Below are 27,265 nucleotides of genomic sequence, written 5' to 3' on the forward strand. Positions count from 1 at the left end.
GGTATCCACAAAAGAGATGTATAATGTCAAAGTGCGGTGAGGCTGCATAGTGTGCATAGCCTTAACGACCCCACATAATCTAATCTAAATGAACCAAGTTGTGCTTCACTTAATCGCTGAACCGACAAACAACGTAACAATATTAAAAAATCCACCATTTTAAAGTTCTGTTAGTAACAGTTACGCTGACTACATAATTACATACCTCCATTACTTTTTATTTCACATTAAATCTAACTAAATTATTGTACTCGTGTAATAGTAATGAATTACATTTATTTGAAAACCGAATTAGTACCAATTATAAAATTAAAAATGGCGCATCCGTGCTTTCAAATTATAACTTCCATAAACTTTAATTTAAAAAGCTTATTACATTCAAACCAATTTTGTGCAAATTGCACATTATTCGCAAAAAGTGATTAATTAAATGTTGTTATAATTTTTACCACTGATAATTAGTAATTACTAATTAATATTGTTTGACTGCAATTTGAATAAATACTGTAGGTGGGTGCTGCAAACTATTAATTTATTTTGTACAGCGAAAATTTAATGTTGTTCTGAAGCTATTTTCTTGTGGCATTTTTATAATCAAGTATATTCAAATGGGAAATAAGCCACAATTTTACCTAAAAATGATTTTATTAACGTTTCGACGTTTTTTATAAAAATTTTATAAAAATTTATGATTTTTTTGTGGCGGATATTCTTGAGTTGGGATTGATTTCATGTAATCGAATGAACTATCTTTTAGTAAAGTCGTCCCAGGAACGCAACTCATCAATATTGGCAATATCATTTTAAAGTCGTCTACTTTAAAATGAATAATACGTGTCTGAATTGACGATATAAATGAGTCAGATTAAATAAATTATTAGAAGAATTTTTTACTAAGCAACAACATTTTTATTTATTTAGTATTATTTTGTATTTTGACAACGACACCCGACTTATCCGTCGAAACGTTAATAAAATCATTTTTAGGTAAAATTGTGGCTTATTTCCCATTTGAATATACTTGAAAATTTAATATCGAGTATATATTTGTTAATGTTAATGTTTATTACACGACAGACTTATTCTATTAATGTTTAAAACCGTAATTATCACGTACGGGGTCAGTGGCGTAGCTGACAGGCCCGTAGGGCCCGCAAGGCGGGGGGCCCCAACGTTAGGAGAGCCCCTTAAAGCCTTCAAGCTTAATACTTCTACTTTCTTTAAATTGGGGACCAAAACATATCTTCCTAATAAGCATCAAAATAGGGAATTTTGAAGGAAATAATGAAGCGGGTAATTGACGTAACTCTTACTTTTTTTGGGTGCAATTTAGGGTTTCGTACTTTCGTGAACATGTTGGTAGTTTAGATGAAAGTGAATCCCAAAAAGGTAATTTTTGTCGGTGGTTCTTTTACTAGCTAAATATGATCCTAAGATAATAACTAAAAAAAAAAACAAATTACTTGACCCCCCAAATACAAAACGAAGTTATAAATTTGCTGGCTCAAGAAACTGAAAACAAATTGAATAATTTAATTAAAAAAGAATGTGTGTACTTTGTACGCACGTAAGAAGTTATGCTTCTATTATTATGATTTCAGCGAAATTAATATACTTAACAGGTTATTTGTATTTTATTTAAATATTAAACTAACGTTCTTTACCTACCAATTTTAAAAAAAATTTATTAAAACGATACCAAACATATAAAAAAATATTAATCGTCCGAGATTTGAACCCGGGACCTCTTGATCTCCGGTCACACGCTCTACCACTGAGCTATATTCCCTTTGCTTTGACAGGTTACAAGATTTCTCATACATACTGAGAAATTTAATAGACCAAGTGAAGTATACCTCGTCCAATTTACTTACCGTTGCACGTCATCCGCGCCATAGCCTGTGACACGATACCAACACGAAATATTTAGGCGGTGGGTGTGTTCTTTTTTAGAATCAAAATGATTCTAAAGGGGAACACACCTACCGCCTAGATATTTCGTGTTGGTATCGTTTCACAGGCTATGGCGCGGATGACGTGCAACGGTAAGTAAATTGGACGAGGTATATACAAAAATATACTTTATAATATACTTTAAATATACTTACTATTATTATAAAATATCTTATTCCCGAGGAAGACAAATCCAAAGACACAAAAATTATAATAAATAATACATTTACTAAAAACACTAATATATCCTTTTATATGATATAATATGATTTATTTGCGCTGACAGCGCTGATACATACATATCTTGAAAGATTAGCAACGAAGTACATACTGACTGTGTGCGCATGCGCCCGGCATTATAAAATTTCCCTCTCGATCGTAAAGAAGTATAACTTCAAAAAATGTATTTTTATTCAATAATTCTTGATACCACTCAAGATATTTCGAAACAAGACCAGCTTAATTTTATTTTCCGGTATGTAACTTGCGATGAAAATAATTTATCTTCTAAAGCAGAAGTTGTTGAAAGTTTTTTTGGGATTTATTCGCATGTTAGACCAAAGTGCAGAAGGTCTTGTAAATGAAATTTAAAATTTATTCAATCAAAGCCAAGGTCCCTATACCATAGGTTGTATGGTAACTTTGACATTGACAAATGAAATATTGTCACCGTGACGTCACCCAGACGATCAATTTTACGAATTGTTTGTAAACATAATAGTATACGTGGTTTGGAGGCTATATTTTGTTATTAAATATCGTTAGTGTTTTAATTTGTTTTTATATTTTGAGATATAATGTATCTATAGATATCATTAAGTGTTTTTAGTATAATAACTTAAACCCAAAACTCTTTTACAAGTGGTACGAAACATTTTAATGTGGTTGTGTTAAGTACCTACTTACTTACTGGATTGCAGCCATCTGAAGATCGTTTGAATAAACAATTATAAACTAATTGAATATATAAATTGAATGGAATCATAATGTTTTAATAGTTTTAGATATTATAATCCAGTACCTAACCTAATTAGATGCTCTTAAGAGAAAAACTACTAATTTTGATACATAAATCTCTTTTTCACCATGGTTTACATGTTTATCCCCACTACTACATGTTTATTTACTACATGCAATATCCCCAATTCAAAATTATTATATACCTACTCAAAATCATTTAAAAAAGTAAATTGTATTCAACCCATTATTAATATACCTAGGATATTTGAATTATTTAGTCCCATATATACACAAGAAAGAATCTACTTCTGCTTTAATTAAGTATGTAGTAATGCTATTCTACTGCATATATTTAATTGCAATTATATTCTATGATTTTTGTAACTCTACAGGTATCTACCACATTTTTTAAAGAATATATGAAATAAATAGTCATTAAAAATCCAAACGTATTTTTTTTAAATATACATATTTTCAATACATTCCTACTTTCCGAGTTCATTTCAATGAGTGAAGTGAATGAATTTGAATGCAGCATTCTGGGTGACGTCACTCCCGCCATTAGATTCTCGACGCTGATTGGTGGAAAGTTACCATGCAACCTGTCTATTTATGAACCTTGAATCAAAGCACCTTTCCTTACACAACTGCAGAGGAAATGGGTATGATGGGACAAGCGTTATGAGTGGTGTATATTCAGGCGTACAAAAGCGTATAACTGACATTGAAAAAACAGTTTCCTATGTTCATTGTGCATCCCATAATCTGAACCTAGTGTTGAATGATGCCGTTGCTGGTGTACAGGAGTTGGTTTTTCAGGATATAATAATTAAAAGATCAGTGGTCTGATTCTACTTCCTAGTAGTTTGGTTCACTATGTATCTCTTCTATGGTGGGGACTTGGTTTTGGATTCAAATCAAAACACCTGCGACAGAGAGAGGTATGCTTTGTTAGCAAGCATTATTCATTTCCATATATCCTTCTCCTCACTGCCATTCTCTGTTATCTTTACACCCAGGTATGTGAGCTATTATACTACTTCTATGTTAGCGTTTATACTATGTTTATAGCGATTTTACTATACATAGTTTATACTATACTATGTATAGTACAATCTAAAGAACGGAAAATTTACAGGTTTAATTTTTAGTAAATACGTTAAAATTAGTCCGGGTTATTCGCATATTCAATATTGACGTATTGTGATTAACTGCCCTTATTTTTACCCGCATCCCATCACATACAAATGAATAAAATAAATTAGTGAAATAAATAATAAACGGCTTGTGATTGTTTCAACTAAAATGGAAATTAAAATAATTTATTTTGTGTAGGTGTTAAATAATTCCGTTCAGCTAAAATCGATAGTTAGCGGATTTTCATTAGAGAAAATCTAGAATACATTTTAATATAGAAAAGTGCTAATCGATTGCAAATATGCTTTAATTTAATTCTGACAATATTTTAAAATTCATATAGTTTTATGTGTTTTTATAGTTTTGCTATGTGATCTCATACATAGATATTAATATTTTTTGTTCATCTACTAAGCCTTTGAGAGCCTACAGAGATCTTTAGAGACGGACAATACATATCACGACAGACCACTACACTCCCTCCGGGGCGAGTGAGGATTGTAGAGAGAGACCAAGCCTTTTCTAAAAATCTTTGCTACAAAATTTCTCTTCATATTGGATCCCCAATATTTGCAAAATACACTGTTCAGCGTAACAATTTGTTTCATCTACCATGGACTGAAGTATGTACTTTAACGTCCATTAAAAATAAGGCGTTTAGAAGCCAAGGGATACAGTGCATTTTTGGTACTTTTGAGAAAATCAAGTTTGAAGTTTAACATCTTTCCTAAATTCTACCGCTTGTCTTTCAAAATAGTTAGTGATTGGCTGGTCTTTTTTACTTTAAAAATTTTTTGTACAATTGTATCGGATTAAAAAAACTTGGCATATTACAAGCTATTTTAAAATAAGAAACAGCACTTTTTACCCATTGTCTTCCAATTGTAATACTTGGACTGTACCTGTATCTTTATTCTTTTAAATACAATTTAATTAACAAAACACAGAATTTTTGTGAAAAAGTTAAAAATTGGTATATAATATGAAAAAGTAGGACACACAGTAAAAATAAACTTAACTAGTCATCATCGCTTTCAAAGCAGTTATCTGGTTCGTCGGGTTCTTCCTGAATATTATCCCGAGTGGCTTGATCTGGGATTTGTTGTCTTTCCCTTTGTTGATGAGGCAAATTTCTGTAGAAGTTGTGATGGATGGAAGGCTATTAAGGGAGGATTATTAAGGAATCTGGAGCTCTTTAAAGATGGCGTCTTGTGATTAGTTTTTTTAAAATACGTCCAGAACGCTACCATTTAAAAAAACGAAAACTTTTATGCCTATTTATTCTCCAGAGATAAATCGATTCCATCTATTGCGAATATATTATAGTAGTGGTCGTATGCGTCGGTTTTGGGCAGGGCAACAGTTATTTTATCGCATAACTTTTTTTGTTTATCTCTTAAGCAATTTTGACTCTGGATTATTAAATTATGAGGTATTCTATTACTAAAAGTTACTCTTACTTTAAGTCGATAAAATACACTATATTCTATAAAAATCAATTTGAAAATATTTTTTTTTGAATTTAAAAAAAATGTTCACAAAAAAAACTATTTAGAGTAATGAAAACTGGTACGTTTATTTCTTTTCCAGATATGAATCGATTTCATCAATTCCGAATTTCTAGTACCCATCATAGGCGTCCGTTTTGTGTAGGTCAACGGTTATGGTATCCTACACCTTTTTTGTTTTGAATTTTAAAACAATTTTGACACTAGATTATTAAATTTTTAGGTATTCTAGTACTAAAAGTTATTCTTGCTTTAAAGCGGTAAAATACACCGTTTTATTTTGAAAATATTTTTCAAATTTTTCTCAAATTGAAAAAACGAAAAGTTTTCAAATTGATTTTTCTAGACAACGGTGCATCTTAGCGACTTTCATCAAGAGTAACTTTTAGTACTAGTACTAGAACACCTCACAATTTGCTATTACAATATCAGAAATGTTTAAATTTTAACGACAAAAAAGTTATGCGATAAAATAACCCTTGCCCTACCCAAAACGGACGCCCATGACCGGTACTAGAAATTCGCAACTGATGCAATCGATTTATCTCTGGAAGATAAATAAGTATACCAGTTTTCGTTTTTCTGGATAAAAGCGTTCTATAGGTATTTTAAAAAAACTAATTGAAAGACTCCAGCTTTAAAGATCTCTAGCTCCCCTAGGAAGCATTTTCGAACTAGATGAATTGAGTTCAATTGTCTTAAAATTATCTGAGGAATCTCCGGTCTTCGTTTATCGGGATATTTTCTGAACGCCCTGTATGACTAACACTTATTTAGAGGCCAAGGGATATAAGCGTACTTATATTCAATGGCTGCCAAATGATAAACAAACTATTTTCAGGATATAAGTGAAATATCCTTATATGTCACTATTGGTTTTAAATTCACTTGTATCCTTTGTCCACAACATTAAAATGGGTATTGACTATCTATTTCTGTACTTATCTCCAACTTGACCAAAATTGCACTTATACCCCTTGGCTTGTAGACGCCTCAAATAGTTTGTGTATACAATAAGGATCCCCTATAGACCTATATTAACATTGTTGGGTGAGAAATGTTCTTACTGTTATTCTGTGTTCTTGCTAGGGGTTGCTGTATTTTTTGTTGGTTTTCTTGTTCCTCTACTTTATCGAAATATGTCGACAACGAAGATATACTAGATACACTTGAGAACGCAAAGTTGGAATCATAACTAACATCATGTTGTAGTTTCAGGTATACTACTTTTTTCTGTACAACACAGAATCATATCCAGATGACCAAAGAAATTACTTCTTCATCGTGTTTCTGTGTTTCTGCAGTACTGTGCGAAATCCTGTTGAAATAATTTGGATGATATATTTGATATTTCAAATAACTTTCTTTTCTAAATATATTAATTTACATACTAATATACTAATAACTTCAAACTGTTTTCAAAAAAATTAATGTTCTTTATTTTTTCAGGGAAATGATAGTTGGCAAGGAAACGACAGTGATCAGGTAAGATTTTTTAAATATACTAAATATTAACTATAGTAAAGGTTATTTCACTTAAAAAAATGATTAAAAATATGACCATATGGAATTGGTAAATAAATTGTAAAGTTATAAATGTTACATGTTTGTTATTTGTCTTTAAATAATTATTTTATTCAAAAGACTAAGTTGAATGGTTATTGAAAGTTATTGGTTATTGAAGTGAAAATGGTTATTCATTTTTATTTTATTCAAATTTATTTTGATTTTCATTTGTACCATTTTGATTTAGGTACTATTTTTCTCATGAAAATATGTGATGCTCAACTTTTCTATCAACTAAATATTCTCTTTAATCTTTATTCTTCAATTTTAATTTTCATTTGTTTCATTTCCATTGCCATTTACTCTTGGTATATTAAATCTTTGCTATTTGAATGTCTTCAAGTAGCCCTTATGGCATTGAAGACAGCTGCATTGTTAATTTGGTTTATCCACGTGGTAGTTGTCCATGGGCGACGACGTAGGAGAACCCTCCCGAAATGGGGACAGAAATTAATTGTATTAAGCCAAAAAAACTAGAATAACAAATACTGTATTAAAGAGGCATTAAACGTTTTTGAAGCTCCCTTGCCATATCTTTCAAAATAACAATAATTGTTATTTTATATATAGTTGTCTTATAATTATTATAAGAATAATCTTAAATAAAATAGCATATTCACAAGGATGATGTGAATAGCATTAGTATTAACAGAATTAGTTTAATTTAATTAAAGATAGATGCATAAAGGTTTGATAAAGTTAAAAGATACAGAGGCTGGATCAAAAAGATACTGTATATTGATGAACTATTAAATTTTAATGAAATCCACTTACAAGTGTTAAAATATTACCCGCCCCAAGAACTGATGGACGATATAAATGAATTTATGAACAGAAACATAAACTTAAATAAACACAAGATGCATAAAAAACATTTGCATTACCAGTAGACTAAAGGGTTACAAACTGACAAATGACGTGTGGCACAGAAGCATTAAAAATTTAGATATGAATGTGATTATTTAGTTGTTGTCTTTGAATACGGGTAAGATAAGGATAGAATATTTAGCTGATAAAAGAGAGTGAACTTCAACTATTTTTTGAAGAAAGAATAGTAATACACACAAAACGTTTAGAAATTAATAAATTCAATAGAAATTGGAATAAAATACTGATTTAAATATAAATTAGTATTCAAATTAATATAAAATATATTTAAATAAATAATATAAATTAATATATGAAGTTTATAACATTACATCATTAATTTATATTTTGTTGAATGTTTTATTATTTTATTTTTTAATCCTTTTTCTACCGGAATCACATTTTTCATCGAGTCGCCCTCGTTCTTATTATTTTAACCGAAAAATGTAAACTGAATCGAAACCGATTGTAATTCAGGTGTAATAGAATATTTACACATGACATCGCAATTGGGGTTTCATCCATTATTCAAAAATTATTTGATTATACACCAGGTAGATATACATTACACATCGTTCCATTGGGGGATGTTGTTGCATGTAAAATTTGTTTATACTGTATAAAAGCAATTAATATAAAGTAAATGTTGTTAGCAAATATACATATAAAGTTTATGTTTACATGGTATACATCAATACTGTAATTAAATAAACATTTATTATAATTTTTAAAATCGTTAGCGCGTTTTAAATCGTTAGAGAGAAAGCTAAGCGCCAGTAGACAGAGATAGATAGACCACCGACCCGAACTGCTTCGCGTTACTCTATTTTTCGGATCTTGCCTAATCTATGTATATAATATCTTTGAGAAGAACCCGTGAGAAAAAATATTTCCCACTGCAATGGCCGACTTTTCTTATTACTGGGTGAGAAATTGATCGTTTTGAATGTATGTAAGTAGTGAGAGAAGTTGCACATTGTATCATCGGTAGAAAAACATTTTTTGGCCATGATCCCTTTTATTATAAATATAAGTTTGAAAACTCAAAAGGATACAAATTTATAATTTATTTTAGAGTCGTTAACAAAATTCACATAATACACCCAATACAGATCTCAGATATTCGAACTTTAAACTAAGTAGATGCAGGTATGGACCCCGGTATGGATATATGCGAAGAATGGACGAGACAAAAATACCACTAAGAACTTGGAAATGCACACCTAATAGCATACTTTGCTCCCCTACTATTATTTGTGGACTTGTGGTATCCAAGACAAACTGCTATCTAAGGTTGTGCCTAGAAACTTTGCTGACTTGGTTGGTGTTACTAAAACATTATTAAACAAACAACTACAGTCCGGTGGACATTTTTAAATAGTGTGGAAGTTGACGGAGATTGTTTTATCATAGTTTATCATGAGTTTGTTACTATGACACCTGACACCATTTTGAAAATTCGATAAGAACAATGTATATTTTCTCATTTAAACCTTTTTCTGTAAAATCAGAGAGAATTATACACGTATCATCTGCATACATAAGGACCTTGCCTTCAGATATATAAGAAGGAAGACTGTTAATAAAAATTTTAAAAATTAGTAGACCTAAGACACTTCCTTGTGGGGTGCCCATATGTATGTATGAACATATCTACGTATGAACTGGATAGTATATCATCAATTTTCATTATCATTTTCCTGTTTTTAAGAAAAGACATAAACCAATCATTGAGGGGACCTCTAATACCTAAAGAACCTAATTTCTTGCTAACGAATACGTGATCAACTGTATCGAAACGACTCTACCAGAGAAATGTACCAAAGGAAGCTGGCGTTTTATTTCAATATCGATTTAAATTAAAGCACTGTAACCGGCAATATTGTGTTTTAATCCAAGCGATCGATTTTAAATTGAAAATGGCCGTTGTTGCTAAACTCATTATTCAAAAAAGAGACATAATTGCCTGATTGATTGACAAATACCAGAATAAAAGCTTTACGTGGTACGGTTCATTAATTAAAATTAGATCTAAATGTACTTTTGAGCCATTTTATATTGGGTCCATTTAATTTCATAAAAAGAATAAAATTATAGCCGCAGGTGAATTAAATCGTGTTAATGGATTTTGTACCTGCAATTTCAGTTAAATATTTATAACGTTGATACCTGATGAAAAAAAAGCTCGCCACTATCATATTCATATACTAACGCTAATAATGGTAATAAATTTAAATAAAAAAATTGAAAAAAATAATGAAAAATGTGTTGTAAACGAAATTTTTTATGCCTTTAAATTAAAATCCCTTTAAGGGCTACATCACAAAACGTTTGCGATTTTTAACAAAAGCATCATCGGTTTTTAGAACCTAAATGTAAGTTTAATCGTGTTAATGAATACAAAGTTAATATTTAAAATTGTTTACCACTACAGCAAGCTGGTTATACTTACTGGTTGATCACAAACTGTGCCACCAAAAAAATACCAAGGTATGAACCCCTTAAATGGTATAAAAAATTGTTATAATAGCACATTTCCTTAAAATTCCATAGGATAATATTTATAAAGAATTAGGCCCTTGGGCACAGCCCGAATCATTACAAAATAATATTTTGTATTATTACAAAATAATATTTTGTAATAATTCAACGCTTTCACATTTTTTTAAATGGGTGAGACTAATTATTGTATACGCTGTGAGCTCGTACGTAGAGGGGATATTTATAAATTCGCGAGCGCCAGTAGTGACAAGTCTGTAAACGTTTACTGGAAATTTGACAAAAATGTCAAAGTGATTCATTTAAAATTAAAATTAAAAACATTAATTATAAAAAATATTAGTTGGTCAAAGCTGTGGTATATATTTTTACCTTAAATATACTTACGTTTTAAATACTGAATTTACGTTTTTTAATGTTCCGTAATATTGTTCTGAAGCTATTTTCTTGTGGCATTTTTACAATTTTAACTATTTAATGGGAAATAAGCCACAATATTATTAAAAAATGATTTTTATTAACGTTTCGATGCCCAAATCGGGTGCCGTTGTCAAAATACAAAATACTACTAACATAAACAAAAATGTTGTTGCTTAGTAAAAAAATTTAGAATCTTATTAGAAGAATTTTTTTACTAAGCAACAACATTTTTGTTTATGTTAGTAGTATTTTGTATTTTGACAACGGCACCCGATTTGGGTGTCGAAACGTTAATAAAAATCATTTTTTAATAATATTCTGGCTTATTTCCCATTAAATAGTTAAAGTTCCGTAATATGTAATTATAAATTAATCTATTAATCTTAGCGCCTTCTACACGATAATTGTGAAAGTATCCGAAGTAAGAAATTAATATTTCATCAATAAAACGTCAAAATGATTAGCAAAATCTTAAAAAAATCTATTACAATTTAAATACTTTTTAGTGTTGTAAATATTAAGCGATAACAACTAAATAATAAATTTAAAAATTACCGGTGAAAGTTGAATTAGTAATCCGCTAGGAGCGACACCAGCGAAGCTCAGAGCGTATAAATCAACATTAACTTGAAAGTGTTTTATCTTCACTCTTATATCACTGTTATACCTGGAATTTAAAAAATTATGTATATTTTTGACACTATTAATATTGATTTTTGTTTCAAATATGCTTATTTATAATCTCTACATATTTTGTATAGGTATCAACTTTTGTATTCTTGGTTGGGTATTATAACCCGGTCTATATAGACATTTGAAATAACAAAAATGGCCGAAAAGCCAAATTTTGGTGGAGAGCTGGGGTTTACCATAACAAATAAAATTTTAAAAATCCCCATCGATCCCATTTGTACAACTAAAGTTATTTGGGGTCAAAGGTCAAAATTTGAGATTTTTTGGATTTTTCTCGAAAACGGTAAGTTTTATCAAAAAAAACTTCAAGACAAAGTTGTAGATCTTAAAATTCTCTACAAAAATAGTCCTTACGATTTTTTTCCTAAGAGTTGCTATACCTGAGATATCGCGATTATCAGAGTCATATATGTATATGATACCTGTTGCCACACCACCTGTGAGGTATTAATATTTATAGTGTACTCGGCGCGTTTTTTTACCGTGGTTTCTCCTGTAGGCCTACTACTCCACTATAGGTCTGGATCCCGCGTATGAAAAAAAAGTTGATTAATAGCAAGATGAAAATTTGTTAATAGCTTAAGGGTGTCTAGTCGGACAAACTTTGATATATGGGAACACTGGAACAGGGGAAGTTTTAATTGTGGAACAGGTTAAAAATTTGGAACGGTCAGACCACGAAAACGGCACATGTATTTTGTCCGACAGAACAGACTTAAACTCTCCGAACAGAGATTAAACTCTCATGCAAAAATCAGACTGCTATTTATCACCAAGTGGGCGTTTTAATGAGTGGAACATGTAGAATATGTCAAATGACAGGAATTATGACAGGTGATAAATAGCAGTCTGATTTTTACATGAAAGTTTAATCTCTGTTCGAAGAGTTTAAGTCTGTTCTGTCGGACAAAATAAATGTGCCGTTTTCGTGGTATGACCGTTCCAAATTTTTAACCTGTTCCACAATTAAAACTGCCCTTGTTCCAGTGTTCCCATATATCAAAGTTTATCCGAGTAGACACCCTTAAGCTATTAACAAATTTTCAGCTTGCTATTAATCAACTTTTTTTTCATACGCGGGATCCAGACCTAACTGTGTAGACAATTTTAGGATAATTTTAGGAAACAATACCGGTCAAGTTCTAGATATTACCTTATTATTGATATTGATTATTGATATTGCTATTAATTATTATTGGGTTAATTATTGTTTTGATTTCTTTAGATATTTTAATCAGATTCATATTAAAAAAATCCACAAGGAAAAGAAAAAGGTTTTCCTGTAGTTGGCTGTATACCATCAATCACAAGATTCATATTCTTGAAAGTTTACTTCAACAGTCAAGTCTTCTTCGATTTTTTCTTCTTTATCTTCCTCTTGCTGGATGTTCAAAAGTAGACGCTTGTAATAAGTACTTATATTCACTTAAACTGAACCTTTAGCACTACAAGAAACAGGTATATGGAGAAGACCTACGGACATTACTGTAGCCATTGTTTAGAATAGACAATCTGTTCTTTTTTTAACAATGATATAGCCAAATGTTTTTCAAGGCCACGTGGATAGAGGAAATTCAGTTTGGGACTGATTATCTATTGAAGAAATATTTTCAGAATAGTACAATATGTGCATATCATGTATAATGTAACTTTTAAAATCGTTATATCTCAGGAATGGTATCTATTTTTGTAGAGAATGTTAAGATCTACAACTTTGGTTTGAGGTTATTTTGATTAAACTTAACGTTTTCGAGAAAAATCCAAAAAATCTAAAATATTGACCTTTAACCCCGAATAACTTTTGTTGCACACATGGGATCGATGGGGACTTTTAAAACTTTATTTGTTATGGTAAACCCTAGCTCTCCACCAAAATCTGGCTTTCCGGCAATTTTTGTTATTTGCCAACTATTTTGATGTCTAAGTTGACCGGATTATTACTTCCAATTCTGAGTTCTTCTTGAATTGTGACAATTATTATTTGTTTTTTTTTTTTTTCAAAACCACAGTTTTGTGTTGTTGCAAGTTTTATATATATAGTTTAGCTCTCCAGGCCTAGAAGGCCCATGGCTTGGTTTACTATTCCTTTCCAATCTCTCCTATTTGCTGCTTTATTTTTCCAATTTGTGATTTTCAGTTCTTCTATGTCTTTTTCAACATCTTTCTTCCATCTGGTTTTCGGTCTACCTTTCTTCTTCTTTCCTCCTATTCCTCCCGTTAGTATTTTTTTGGGAAGTCTCGTGTTTGGCATCCTTTGGATATGTCCCAACCATCTCAGTCTTTGTGATTTTACGATCCCTACTATGTTTGGTTCACCATACATCCTCTCCAATTCCACATTTGGTCTTCTTATCCACATTCCATTCCATATCTTTCCGCCAAATATTTTTCTTAGGACTTTTCTTTCCCATACTTTAAGCATGACTTGCTCGGATTTGTTCATCGTCCATGTTTCACTGGCATACAAGACTATAGGTCTTATCACTGTCTTGTATATTCTTATCTTAGCCCCTCTAGATATGTTCTTATTTCTCAATAAGTTGTTTAGAGCAAAGATACAACGATTGCCAGCCATAATTCTCGCTTGGATTTCTTCTTTTATATTTGGTCTCCTAGTGAATGTCGCTCCTAGATATTGGAATCTCTCTACTTCCTCGAATTTATATATTTTTGCCTCTGTGTTTATTGTCAGGTATTGTCCTTGTGTGTATTCTCGTTCTGTCCATTCCATATATTTAGTCTTTTCTTCGTTTATGTATATCCCTTTCTTTCTTCCTATCGCCTCTAGTCTTTTTAGTATTTCTTTTAATTCTTGTTTGCTTCTGGCTATCATTACTATGTCATCAGCGAATGCCAAGCATTGGTGTTTTCGTTGGTATACAAGTCCTGTCCTGTTAATTTCGGCTTCTCTGATGACTATTTCAAGAAGGATACTAAACAACAGTGATGACAGTGGGTCTCCTTGTCGTACCCCTTCACCGACCCTAAACTTATCTGTTTCCTTTCCATTTATTTTAACCCTGTTCTCTGTTTCTCTGAGTGTAACTTTTACCATCTTTATTAATTTTTTACTAATTCCAATTTCACATAGTGCTTTGTATATTTCTTTTCGTTTAACTCTGTCAAAAGCTTGTTTAAAGTCAATGAATAGGGCCATTGTAGATTTTCCGTATTCGTAGCTTTCCGCTTGTATCTCACGCAGCAGGAAAATTTGATCCACCGTGCTGCGTCCTCTTCTGAATCCACATTGATATTCTCCTATGTCATTATCTATCTTTTGTGTTATCTTGTCTTTTATATGTACTGCAAGTATTTTATATGCAACGTTTAGTAGGGCTACTCCCCTGTAATTATGGCATAAACTTTTGTCGCCTTTTTTGTGAATTGGACACAGTGTGGCTTCAGTCCATTCTTTTGGTATGTGTTCTTGTTCCCAAATTTCTTTTATCAGCTTTTCCAAATGCTTAATTAGTACTGGTCCTCCATATTTAAACATTTCAGCTGTTATTTCATCCTTACCTGGGCTCTTGTTTTTCTTTAGTTTTTCTATTATTTCTTTTATTTCTTTTTCATTAGGCGGTCTTTCCTGTATTTCTTCTTGATCAATATTTTCATTCGGTCCTTCTTCTTCTTCTTCTGCATATTCTGTTGTGGGAATTTCATTTAGAAGCTCTTCGAAGTATTCTCTCCATCTGCTCAGTATTTCTTCGTCGCTTACTAAATTCCTTCCATTTTTGCTTTTGTAGTGTACAGGTTTTCTTTGGAACCCCTTTTTCTCATTTTTTACTCCTTGATATAAGTTCCTGACTTCTCCATTTTTATAGTTTTCTTCTATGCATTTCAATTTATCTTCGTTGTACTTTCTTTTCTTTGCTCTTATGATTCTTTTAGTTCGTTTTCTTTGTTCGTTGTATTGTATCTCCATCTCTGGTGTTTTCACTTGCATCATTTTGAGTCTTAACTTATTTCTTTCATCCAGTTCTATTTTACATTCTTCATCAAACCATTCTTTGAATCCATCTTTTATATTTCTATTACTGACTTGCGCTGCTTTGGTCATACATACTTTTATTTGCGTCCATTTTTGTTCGATGTTTTCATTTTTTGCAATATTTTCCAGTTCTCTAGTGACTAGTCTTTCATATTTACTTTGTTCTTCTTCTGACAGTAGTCTAATAGGTTTAGTTACTTTGTACCTTTTTTTCTGTTGATTTCTAAGAACTGGTATAACCTGTTTAAGTTGTATTCCGACTATAAAGTGATCTGTGTCTGCATCCGGTCCTCTATATGTTCTTATGTTCTTTATACATTTTTCCATGTCTTTTTCGATGAGCACATGATCTATTTGATTTATGGTTTTTCCATCTGGTGATCTCCATGTTCCTTGATATATTCTTTTGTGTTGAAAGTACGTGCTCATAACGATCATGTTTTTTTCTTTTGCAAAATCTATTAAGAGGTGACCATTTTCATTCGTTGTTTCATGCAGACTATATTTTCCTATGGTGGGTGTGTATATTTCTTCTTTTCCTATTTTGGCATTAGCATCACCTAGTACTATTTTTATATCGTATTTGGGAATATTTTCGAATACTGTATCTATTTGACTGTAGAAGTCTTCCTTTATCTCTATGTTTTTCTCTTCAGTCGGTGCATGTATGTTTATAAATGTTATTTTTTGGTATTTTCCTCTTATTCTTAGTATGCATATTCTCTCTGAAATTGGTTTAAAGTCAACGATTAGATCTTTCAGCTTTTTGTTTACTACAAATCCTGTGCCTAACATTCTATTTTCGCCTCCGCTATTGAAAAATAAATAGTCATTTATTTCCATTGAGTTTTGGCCTAGTTGTTTCGTTTCTTGTAGTGCTACTATTTCGAATTTATATTTTTTACATTCATCTACTAGGTGTTTCAGGTTTTACCATTGCAAGTTTTACCATTAATATTTCATTTTCCATTTATTCCGTGCGTATTCCTCCGATACAGCTATTTCCCTCCAGCATTTCTCCACTGCTAGTTCAACCAAACACATTGTGATCTAGAAGAACCCTGTTAACAACACACATCTGACATTGGAGGGTAACCGTTAAAGAGGGTCGACAAGTAAAAATACCTCGGGGCAGTTCGGCAGTTATAAACTCACAATGTCACAGTTAGATCAAGATGAGGAGATAAAGGTCAGAATAGCATTAGCTCGAAAAGGATTAATAAAACAAGTCAATGTTTACAAATAAGAAATTGAGTAGGTATGGCTAGCAGATTGAGGTTCTTCGAATGTTATGGTTGGTCGCAACTACTATATGGGGTAGAAGCTTGGACTCTGAAAGCGAAAGCCCAAACCGTAAAAAATTGGAGGTATTCGAAATGTGGCTATATACCTAGGCGTAGTTTGAAAATTCCTTGGATTGAAAATGTCTTGAACGAAGAAGTGATAAAACGAATTGGACATGGTAGAAAGTTTATGAACACAATTAAAACAAGAAAAACATCGTATTCGGACCACATACTTTGAAACAACAAATATTCTTTGCTACAAGTCATCATGCAAGGAAAACTAAGTCTTGGGACGAAAAGAGAAATGGCTAAAGAATATCAGAGATTGGACTAACCTCAGTGTTGAACAGATATTTCACGTTGTAAAAGATAGAGAAACGTTTAAAAAGTGATAACCAACAGTGCCGGATTAAGAGGGGGCCATGGGACTATTAGCCCCCGGCGGTAAATTTTGAGAGGCGGTACGTCGCGTTGCTCCCATCACGTTTTAATTATATATGTGGATATTTCAAATTTATGGGGTTGCAGCAGAATGCACTATGGAAAGTACTTCCTTTTTTAGTTGCTGAAGAAATTTATGTTTTTTTCTCAGCTTCAACTTACAGATGGAAACGACTCACTGATCTATTGAAAAATTGTGGCCATACAACATTTGTTCCAAAAAGAGTTAATGTGACTCGATGGTCAGGACGATTTAATGCATTAAAAGCTCTTAATTTATGCTATCAAGATATAAAGCAAGCACTTTTAGAGTTATCCTCTAACGACGATGAGAAGATGCCAGTTCGCTGTCAAGCAAACAATTTACACGAAAAGATGGCTACGTTAGAATTTGGTATTTATATTGCCTTTTGGTTCTAAGTACTGGAAAGAACTGGCCTAGCGAGTAAATCTTTACAAAGCGCAAATATGGACTTACATACATGTGCGTCTTTGTATAGCGCATTACAACATTTTTACGAGTCTCTTACGAGTGATAAATGTAATTTATTTGAACAAAAGGGGCAGATATTATCACAACAAACGGAATACAGCAAAGAAATTAGAAGTCGCAAAAGAAAATTACAGTTTGACGAGGCAGATACAGAAGAGATCCTTACACCGCAAAGTAAGATTAGAACCCAAGTGCTGTACAAAACAATTGATTATCTGGCAAATAATCTGAAATCTAGAGGAAAAGCTTATGAAGATCTTGCCATCACTTTCTCATTTTTATTTTCTCTACCTCTTTCAGAGGATAACGTGATTTCAGACATAGCGTCGGTATTAGTGAATATTTATTCGAATGACTTAAATACATCTCTAGCAAGTGAGTGTATTCAATTAAAACATTTTATAATGTCACTACTAGTCCAAGTTGAGTATAAAAATCCAACAACTCACAGTGCTACTTTTGTGATGGAGCTTTTGCATAAAAATAATATAATTGCAACCTTCCCAAACGTAGAAATAGCACTAAGAATCGTCTTATCGTTGATGGTTACTAACGCAACTGGTGAATGATCATTTTCCACTTTAAAACGGGTCAAAAATTATTTGAGAAATACGATGACGGATGAAAAATTAAATTCGTTCGCTGTTTTAAATATTCAGTAGTAATTGCACAAGAGCTCTAAAATTATTGAATTTTTCCCGAGTGACACTTTGACAGTTTTAATTTCACGAGCCGACGGCGAGTGAAATTATGTCAAAGTGTCACGAGGGTAAACATTATATATTAATTTTAGAGTTCGAGTGCAATTTGTTGCGATTATTTCATGAATAAAACTGTTCAAAACCAAAATTTTATTGTAATTTATTTATGTAAGTACAAATTAGTACAATTAAACACAAAGTTTTATAAATATTTGACGATTGAAAGTCATCACTTTTATAATTTTTAAAACATTAATTGTCATTAATGTCACTGAATATATTTTTTCGTAGCAACCAAGGGTATCTGACGTAATATACTTAATGACGGGCAATTATCAAAAATTATCAATTTAATTCAGATTTCTGTAGCTTTCTATTGGTCAGAATCTCCTATGAATGAAATAACCATCATAATCATCTGCTTACTTACAAAATTAAATTTTAATAAAATCATCGACCTGTTTGCTAGTAGGAAGTCCAGGAAATCTTGTTTGTAAATAATTATGTTAATTTACTTTATAAGTTGTGAGTTTGTGTCTTTGTGGCTTTTTTGTAAATTTGTAATAAATTACCTAATAATATTAAAATATTTTTAATGAATTGTTAACATAATAAGACGCATCTATACCTATTGGAGAGTGGCGGTATAGTATGACCTAGCCCCCGGCGGTCTATGAACTAAATCCGGCACTGATCACCAACCTTTGTTAGAAGACAGCACAAGAAGAAGAAGAAGTAAGGCGATTTGAGTGCTTAATGAACACCTACTTTATATCTATGATAACTTTTGAAAAATATTCATCAAATTTATTAATTATTTTAACAATAATCTTTACTATCGCATTCATCCTAAACAATTTATTTTTTGACTCTCCCTCGTATACCAAAAACAGTTCATAGTTTTGTGAATAATTAATCCACAATCCATTCTACTACATATGCAACCACTGAAGCCGTAGCACATCGATTCAATGTCTATCCATCCACTTGTTCCTGTGCAAGTGCATTGTTGAATTTAATTAACTCCTATTACTAGGCAACCAACAACCTAACAAAGCATATCTTTTATAATGCCTACAATGATTGTCGTGTTTATATCACTCACTCTACCGGTATAATTACAGTAAGAAATCAATTGGGATTATTTACGGTATCCATGTTTAGAGATAGATATAGATTAATATAAGATATTGGATATTGTGTTCATCTGAATCCCATATTATTTCAAATGACTCATTCGAGAGGAATCGGTGCGGCTCGTAAATCTAGTATTTGGTTCTCACACGCAGGGTCGGCGCAGCTATGGGTGGATACATATCCATCATTAAAAAATTACATAATAATAGGCGAATAGTAATACATACTTAACTTCCGTTTTGAGAAACATAACTTGTATTTTGTATAGGATTATTCAGTACAGAAAAGAAAATTAAAAAAAGAGTGTGTGTACTTTGTACTCACGTAAGAAGTTATACTTCTATTATATCATTTCAACCAATTAAAAAATATATTTTAAACAGTTTATTTGTGATTTATTTAAATATTAAACTAATTCTTCTAATAATTTATTTAATCTGACTCATTTATATCGGCAATTCAGACACGTATTATACATTTTAAATACAGACTCATATAAATGAGTCAGATTAAATAAATTATTAGAAGAATTTTTTACTAAGCAACAACATTTTTATTTATTTAGTATTAAACTAATATTAATACTTCATACTGGAGTAATATTGGTATTACCAAATTTTAAAAAAACACAGTTTCAGTACGTATTTGAAACATATACAGTTGAGTCCCTGAATCTTTACCCTTGCGTCATCATTTAAAGCATACGAAATAAGCATACGAAATTTACTAAACGCAACAGCAAGTGACAGTAAGTGACTTGCTGTAAGTGATTTTGGTGAGTAAAGGTTTTCTGAGGCGACCGATATTATAGTGGCAATTACATTGTTGTCAGATTTTCCGTTTTTCTTGAAATCTAATGAACTTTCTTATTTCAAATGGAACACTGTATATTTTTTGCGTTTGGAAGCCCTAAAGAAATACTGATTATTTTTCATTTATTCTCTATACCTAAATCCCATAATTTCGGAGTTATTGCTACATTTGTTAAAAAAAAAATTTAAACAAATTATAAACATAAAATTTTTCGGCTCGGGTAGATATTATTTTAGGTTCTCTGGATCATTGGGAACAAAAAAGATCGTTTGTAATTTTTTTATAAAATTTATCGTTTCCGAGTTATAAACAACATAAAACTGAAAAAAATCGAATAATGACAATTTTCAAGGTTCAAAAACACAAATAAAAATTTGTGCTTTGTAGTTTTGAAACTGCGTAGTACCCACATTCAAGTTCAGGCCTTATTTTATCAGATACCGATAAGTAATTTGAACTTGTTTTATATTAAAATATTTTTTTTAGTTGTTAAGGCTCTCTTGATCGCCCGTCCTCTCTTATGCGCTTTATTAACAAATTAAAAAGCGATATTTTAGAATAAAACGTGCCAAAAACTCTTATGGCGAGCTCCTACAAAAAGGGTTGAGCTTGAATTTAGGTACTTCGTAATTTCTAAAATTATATTTTTTATTTGTGTTTTTGAACCTTCAAAATCGTCATTATTCGATGTTTTTTGAGCTTTAAATGTTTATAACTCGGAAACGATTAATTTTATAGAAAAATTACAATAGATCTTTTTTGTTTCCAATGATCCAAAAAACCGAAAGTAATATTTACCTGAGCCAAAAAAAATTGATTTTTATAATTTGTTTAATTTTTTTTTAAATAAATGTAGCAATCACTCCGAAGTTATGGCATTTAGGTATAGACAATATAACATGAAGAATAATCAGTATTTATTTAGGACTTTAAACCGCAAAAATATACAAGGTGTTCCGTTTGAAATAAGAAAGTTCATTAGATTTTCAGAAAAACGGAAAATCTGACAACAATGTAATTGCCAACTATAATATCGGCCGCCTCAGAAAATCTTTACTCACTAAAACCTATAAAAATCGTGCAAGCCGTTTCCGAGATAATTGAGTGTTTCCGTACATAAAACTCACTCTGTATTGTTCAGTAAAAAGTCACACCATTTTGAGCGTCGGGTTTGGGAGGGAGATGGGGGATAAGTTGGTAAATTAGGAGTTTTTTACGTTTTTCGTCAATATTTCTAAAACTATGCGGTTTAGCGTGAACAATGTTCTATACAAAAATGTTCTACATTAAATTTTAAATAAAAAAAAGGTCCTATGCACAATCCTTCTAAAACGAACGGTTCCAAAGTTACTGAGGTAGTATAGTATAATTGTTCCAAAAAAAGACTTAACCCCGTCATCCCAAATTAAAGTTTCCCTCGAACACCAAATTGTTCTATATGGTCCACATATTCTTCAGTAAAAAGTTACACCATTGTGAGTGTCGGGTTTGGCGGGGGAGGGGAGGGGAAAAGTCGGTAAATTAGTAATCTTTTACGTTTTTCGGCAATATTTCAATACCTAAGCGGTTTAGCGTGAACAATATTCTATACAAAAATGTTCTACATTAAATTTGAAACGAAAATTTTACTGTTGGAAAGATATTCATGCGACATTGTCCATAGAAAGTTCAGATTGGGTTTCTCCGTACCAGATATTTATATGGCCTAGGCCTGTAGAAGCCCCTTCTAGGTGACGTTGACGTTCCATCAAGGGCTTATCAGTATGGGCCATTCCACGAACATACGCCTGTTTTGGATTACTTCGACAACGAATATTTTACTGTGCAACATAAGAAGTACGAAAGTAAATGGCGCTAATAATTATTCCAATAAACAACAATGTAATTTGCAATTTACTTTCGTTCTTCTTATTTTGCACAGTAAAATATTCGTTGTCGAAGTAATCCAAAACAGGCGTATGTTCGTGGAATAGGGTATAACATACCACCGGCCATTGAAATGGCAAATTATATTTAGAAAACACAATCCTGTTAAAAAAATTAGATTCTTTAGTAATAATAATATAATTTGTCCAAGCAATATAAAAAATATGGAAAACCTCCACTTTACACCCTCCGTAACTCCGGAACTATTAATTTTAGAACAATTATGCATACAACCTTTTTAATTTCAAATTTAATGTAGAACATTTTTGAACTACTTAATTTGCCGACTTTTCCCTCCTTGCCCCCCCCCCCCAACCCGATGCTCAAAATGGTGTAACTTTTTACTGAAGAATATGTGGACCATATAAACTTACGTCCTATGGACTTACGCGCATAGAAATCGACCCACTTAAAAAATTTGTCATTTTTGATGTCTCATATTTCCTAAACCTGTTGGTCGATTTAAGTGATTTTTTAAACATGTTAGCCTAATTATTTGACAATACCACTGTAATAATATTTTTGCTAAACAGGTAAATTTTTATTGTATACCGGGTGTACCAATCAAACTGTGTTTCTTTCTCAAAGTTCGTATCACCCTGTGGAATATTCTAGCATTTATAAAGTACTGAAATTAAAACCCAACTATAGCCTCAGGTTTTCTTAACATTCTGTTTTTTGATTCATTTGTTTATATTGGACAATAAAAAAGTTAGGTAATTTAATAACTAGACATGTTCTTCATCAAAACACGGTATTTCTAAATAAGTGTTTAAGGTGATAGAGTAGCGATCAACAGGTAGCAAAACGCGTTCCAAGATTGCGGCTGTAATTTTGAATATTTTTTCGAGATATTTGGCACACGTATTCGTAATATAATAAAGAATGGCGGTACAGAGCCCAATTTGAAAAATATATTAATATGTGGAAATTACTCTGTAATTAAATACAATATTAAAAAAACGAGCCTGTACCGCCATTAAGAAGAACAAAAAAATACACTTTCTTCAAATAAACTTTTTTATCCGATGCCTAGATTTTGTGTCATTTTGGAACTACTAAAATTTTTTATTTCATTAGTAGTTCCAAAATGACACAAAATCTAGGCATCAGATAAAAAAGTTTATTTGAAGAAAGTGTATTTTTTTTGTTCTTCTTAATGGCGGTGCAGGCTCGTTTTTTTAATATTGTATTTAATTACAGAATCATTTCCACATTAATATATTTTTCAAATTGGGCTCTGTACCGCCATTCTTTATTATATTGCGAATACGTGTGCCAAATATCTCGAAAAAATATTCAAAATTACAGCCGCAATCTTGGAACGCGTTTTCGCTGCCTGTTGATCGCTACTGTTTCCTCTTAAGGGATAATTCTGCATGGAAAAATAATGACAGTTGGCTTTATAAACGTATGTCCGCAAATTTTTCGTTTCCGAGATACGGGATGTTGAATTTTTTCTTACAAACTGAGGATTTATTTTATTGCTTTAAAACCGGTTGAAATATGGCATCGGTTTTAAAACATTAAATAAATTATCAGTTTGTAAGAAAAAATTCAACATCCCGTATCTCGGAAACCAAACATTTGCGGATATAAGTTTATAAAGCCACCTGTCATTATTTTTTCATGCAGAATTACCCCCCAAAGTTTGTCGCACTTACAAAAACACAACGAATGAATCAAAAAACAAAATGTTAAGAAAACCTGAGGCTATAGTTGGGTTTTAATTTCAGTATTTTATAAATGCTAGAATATTCCACAGGGTGATGCGAACTTTGAGGAAAAAACACAGTTTGATTGGTACACCCGGTATACAACGAAAATTTACCTGTTTAGCAACAATATTATTGCAGTGGTATTGTTAAAAATCAGGCTATAACATGTTTAAAAAATAACTTAAATCGGCCAACAGATTTAGGAAATATGAGACATCAAAATTGACCAAATTTTTAAGTTGCCCGATTTCTATGTACGTACGTTTAAACCAATTTGGTGTTGGAGTGAAGGAAAACTTTAATTTGGAATGACGGAGTTAGGCCTTTTTTTGAACAAATTATACTATACTACCTCCGTAACTGTGGAACCGTTCATTTTAGAAGGATTATGAGTAGGCCTTTTTTATTTAAAATTCAATGTAGAACATTTTGGTATAGAACATTGTTCACGCTAAAGCGCATAGTTTCAGAAATATTGACGAACAACGTAAAAAACTCCTAATTTACCAACTTCTCCCCCACCCAAACCCGACGCTCAAAATTGTGTAACTTTTTACTGAACAATATATGGACCATATTATAGAACAATTTGGTGTTGAAGGATAACTTTCACCTTGGATGTCTGGGTTATGCCTTTTTTTGAAGTTATACTTCTTTACGCGCGATATGAGGGTGAATTTTTATATGTTAAAACCTACGATCCCGGCGCATGCGCATTATAACTTTGTTCTGATTGGATGTTCAAATGACATGTCAAAAATTATCCAATATGGCAGCTGTAGCGCAGCTGTGGTTTGGACGGTTGACGGTTTGGTTATGTATGGTTGTTGCGTTTTAAAATTTGTGGGAAGAGAAACAACAAAGGTTAGTTAATAGTTATACTGCCTTTTTAAATAGTTTTCATATTATATTTTTGAAGTTATACTTCAAAATGTTTTAATTTATGTATGTATCAGTCCAGAAAATGTGTGGAAAGAATATATTAGTGTTTTTAAATATATTTTTCTACAAACGTGTTAAAAATGCAATTTTTAGGACTCCATAGGAGCGTTAAAAATGCTACTTTAAGGCACTAGTGCTTTAAAATTTTTAAGGCACTGTAGTTAAAAGTGAATTGTCAAATTGTGAAACGTCAAAATATTTATATTTCATTTATTAATATTAATAATACAACTTGCGCAATTTGAAAAAGGTGGTTTAAAAGGTTTTTTTATTACAATTTTGTGTCTTTGGATTTGTCTTCCTTGGGCGTAAAATAATAAAACATCTATTTTTATATTTCACTTGTCACCGTGATGTATAATTATGTATATCTGAAAGGTAACTAGCATGTGGCTTGATGGCGTTGTTGGTAGAGCATTGGACCAGAGATAAGAAATCGCGAGATTGCGGGTTCAAATCCCGGACGATTCATATTTTTTCTTTTTTTTTTTAATATTTGGCATTGTAAAATTTTAGTTCATTTTTGGTCATTATTGTTAATTTTTTGTATTGTAACTGTTAAGTAGGTATATTTATTTCGTTGAAATTATATTATAATAGAAGTATAACTTCTTACGTGCGTACAAAGTACACACACATTCTTTTTTTAACAACTAACAATTGTATCATACTATCATACTATTACGAGTTCCTGCTTTTCCGCCATCGATATTATAGTTTATTTTCTTTGACATTAGAAGCTTTTATTGCCGTATTTCTTTTGTATTTTTAATATCTTAGTCCTAGTACATATAAAAACTTATTTCGTTAGATTCCCATCACTTTCACTTACACCTGCCGCAACGAGCCAGCCCTACCCTGATATCACTTTGCGGTACTTCGTTACCTCGCGTGACGTATCTCTCAACGCCGCCATCTATGTCGACCTCTGCCAGCGTTGCCTAGATCTGTAATGCCAGCTACAAGTGGTCGAAAGAAAACAAACATTTTGACGTTTTTTAACCGGTATAATGTTTTTTGCACATGAAAATCCGTCGGTTCGTTTAGAAAAGCTCATCAAGAGAAAACTCGGTCGTACAAGAAGTTCGCGTAGTGCCTGTTTGTGCAGTTAAAAGTGCTTTTAGTTTTTGATTTTTGTGTGTTTCTGTGTTGTTCTAGCGGTTTGTTATCTAGATTAAGTGTACAAAAGGTAAATATTCATTAGATTTATCTGCAAACTTCCGTTTTTCATGCATAAGACACCTATTTGTTGTATTAGAACAATTTATAACGAAGCTTGTTCGAGACAACATAACCTCAAAGACATCAACAAGTTGCTAACATTAATTTGACAGATTAGTTGGTCTTTATCACTGATTTCAGTACATTTTAATTGTTATTAAATGTAGGAATTCTAGTTAATTTTATCTCTACTACAGGTTTCGGTTTCTGTGTCATATCTAACGTGTTTTGAACACAGGTAAATCCAGGTATTATGACTAGATGATTCAAGTGTTTTTTAATAGGCCTGGATCCCGCGCACCAAAAAAGTTGATTAATAGCAAACTGAAAATTTGTTATGTTAATAGTTTAGCGGTGTCTAGTCGGACAAACTTTGACTTATGGGAACCCTGGAATAGGGGAAAGTTTAATTGTGGAACTTGTCATCCTAACAATAGTCCAGGGTAATAAGGTTTTTTCATTGACACACAACAGCCAGGGTACTGAAGCGTTTTTGAAGTTATACTTCTTTACGATCGAGGGTGAAATTTTATACTTGCCTGGCGCATGCGCAGACAGACAGTATGTAGTTCATTGCTAATCTTTCAAATTATGTACCTATGTATCAGCGCAAATGAGTCATTAAAAGAATATATTAGTGTTTTTAGTAAATGTATTATTTATTATAATAAGATATGCGGATGACACGGTGTTAATTGCGAGCAATTATGAAGAACTTCAACATCTGATTAATAGGATTACCACAACGTGTGATGAATATGGACTCAAGCTAAACACCGCAAAGACCAAGGTGATGGTTGTCAGTAAGACGCCAATACAACCGGAAGTAGTAACAGCTTATGGTGAACAATTAGAAAGAAGTAACAGTATCACCTACCTTGGTTGTAATCTAAATGAGAACTGGGACATGAGCAAAGAAATTAGAATACGTATAGAGAAGGCCAGAGCTGCATTCTTTAAGATAAAGAAACTTTTATGTGGAAACAACATTAC

The 27,265-nt window shown here is 31.8% G+C and overlaps 1 protein-coding gene across 16 annotated transcripts in view; it reads left to right on the forward strand.

The window, feature by feature from the left end:
- LOC114338023 (disks large 1 tumor suppressor protein) overlaps window positions 1-27,265 on the forward strand; it is a 1,799,868-nt gene that overhangs the window by 1,117,513 nt on the left and 655,090 nt on the right. For 15 of the 16 annotated variants that reach the window (XM_050644675.1, XM_050644671.1, XM_050644669.1 and 12 more), the window contains one exon: window positions 7,008-7,043. In XM_050644675.1, the coding sequence (XP_050500632.1) occupies window positions 7,008-7,043 (36 nt within the window). Of the gene's footprint in view, window positions 1-7,007; window positions 7,044-25,955; window positions 26,241-27,265 lie in introns of those variants that run through there. The other variant, XM_050644684.1, reaches the window with a different exon arrangement.

The sequence above is a fragment of the Diabrotica virgifera genome, chromosome 2 (assembly GCF_917563875.1).
Source record: "Diabrotica virgifera virgifera chromosome 2, PGI_DIABVI_V3a".
Taxonomy (NCBI): Eukaryota; Metazoa; Arthropoda; class Insecta; order Coleoptera; family Chrysomelidae; genus Diabrotica; species Diabrotica virgifera.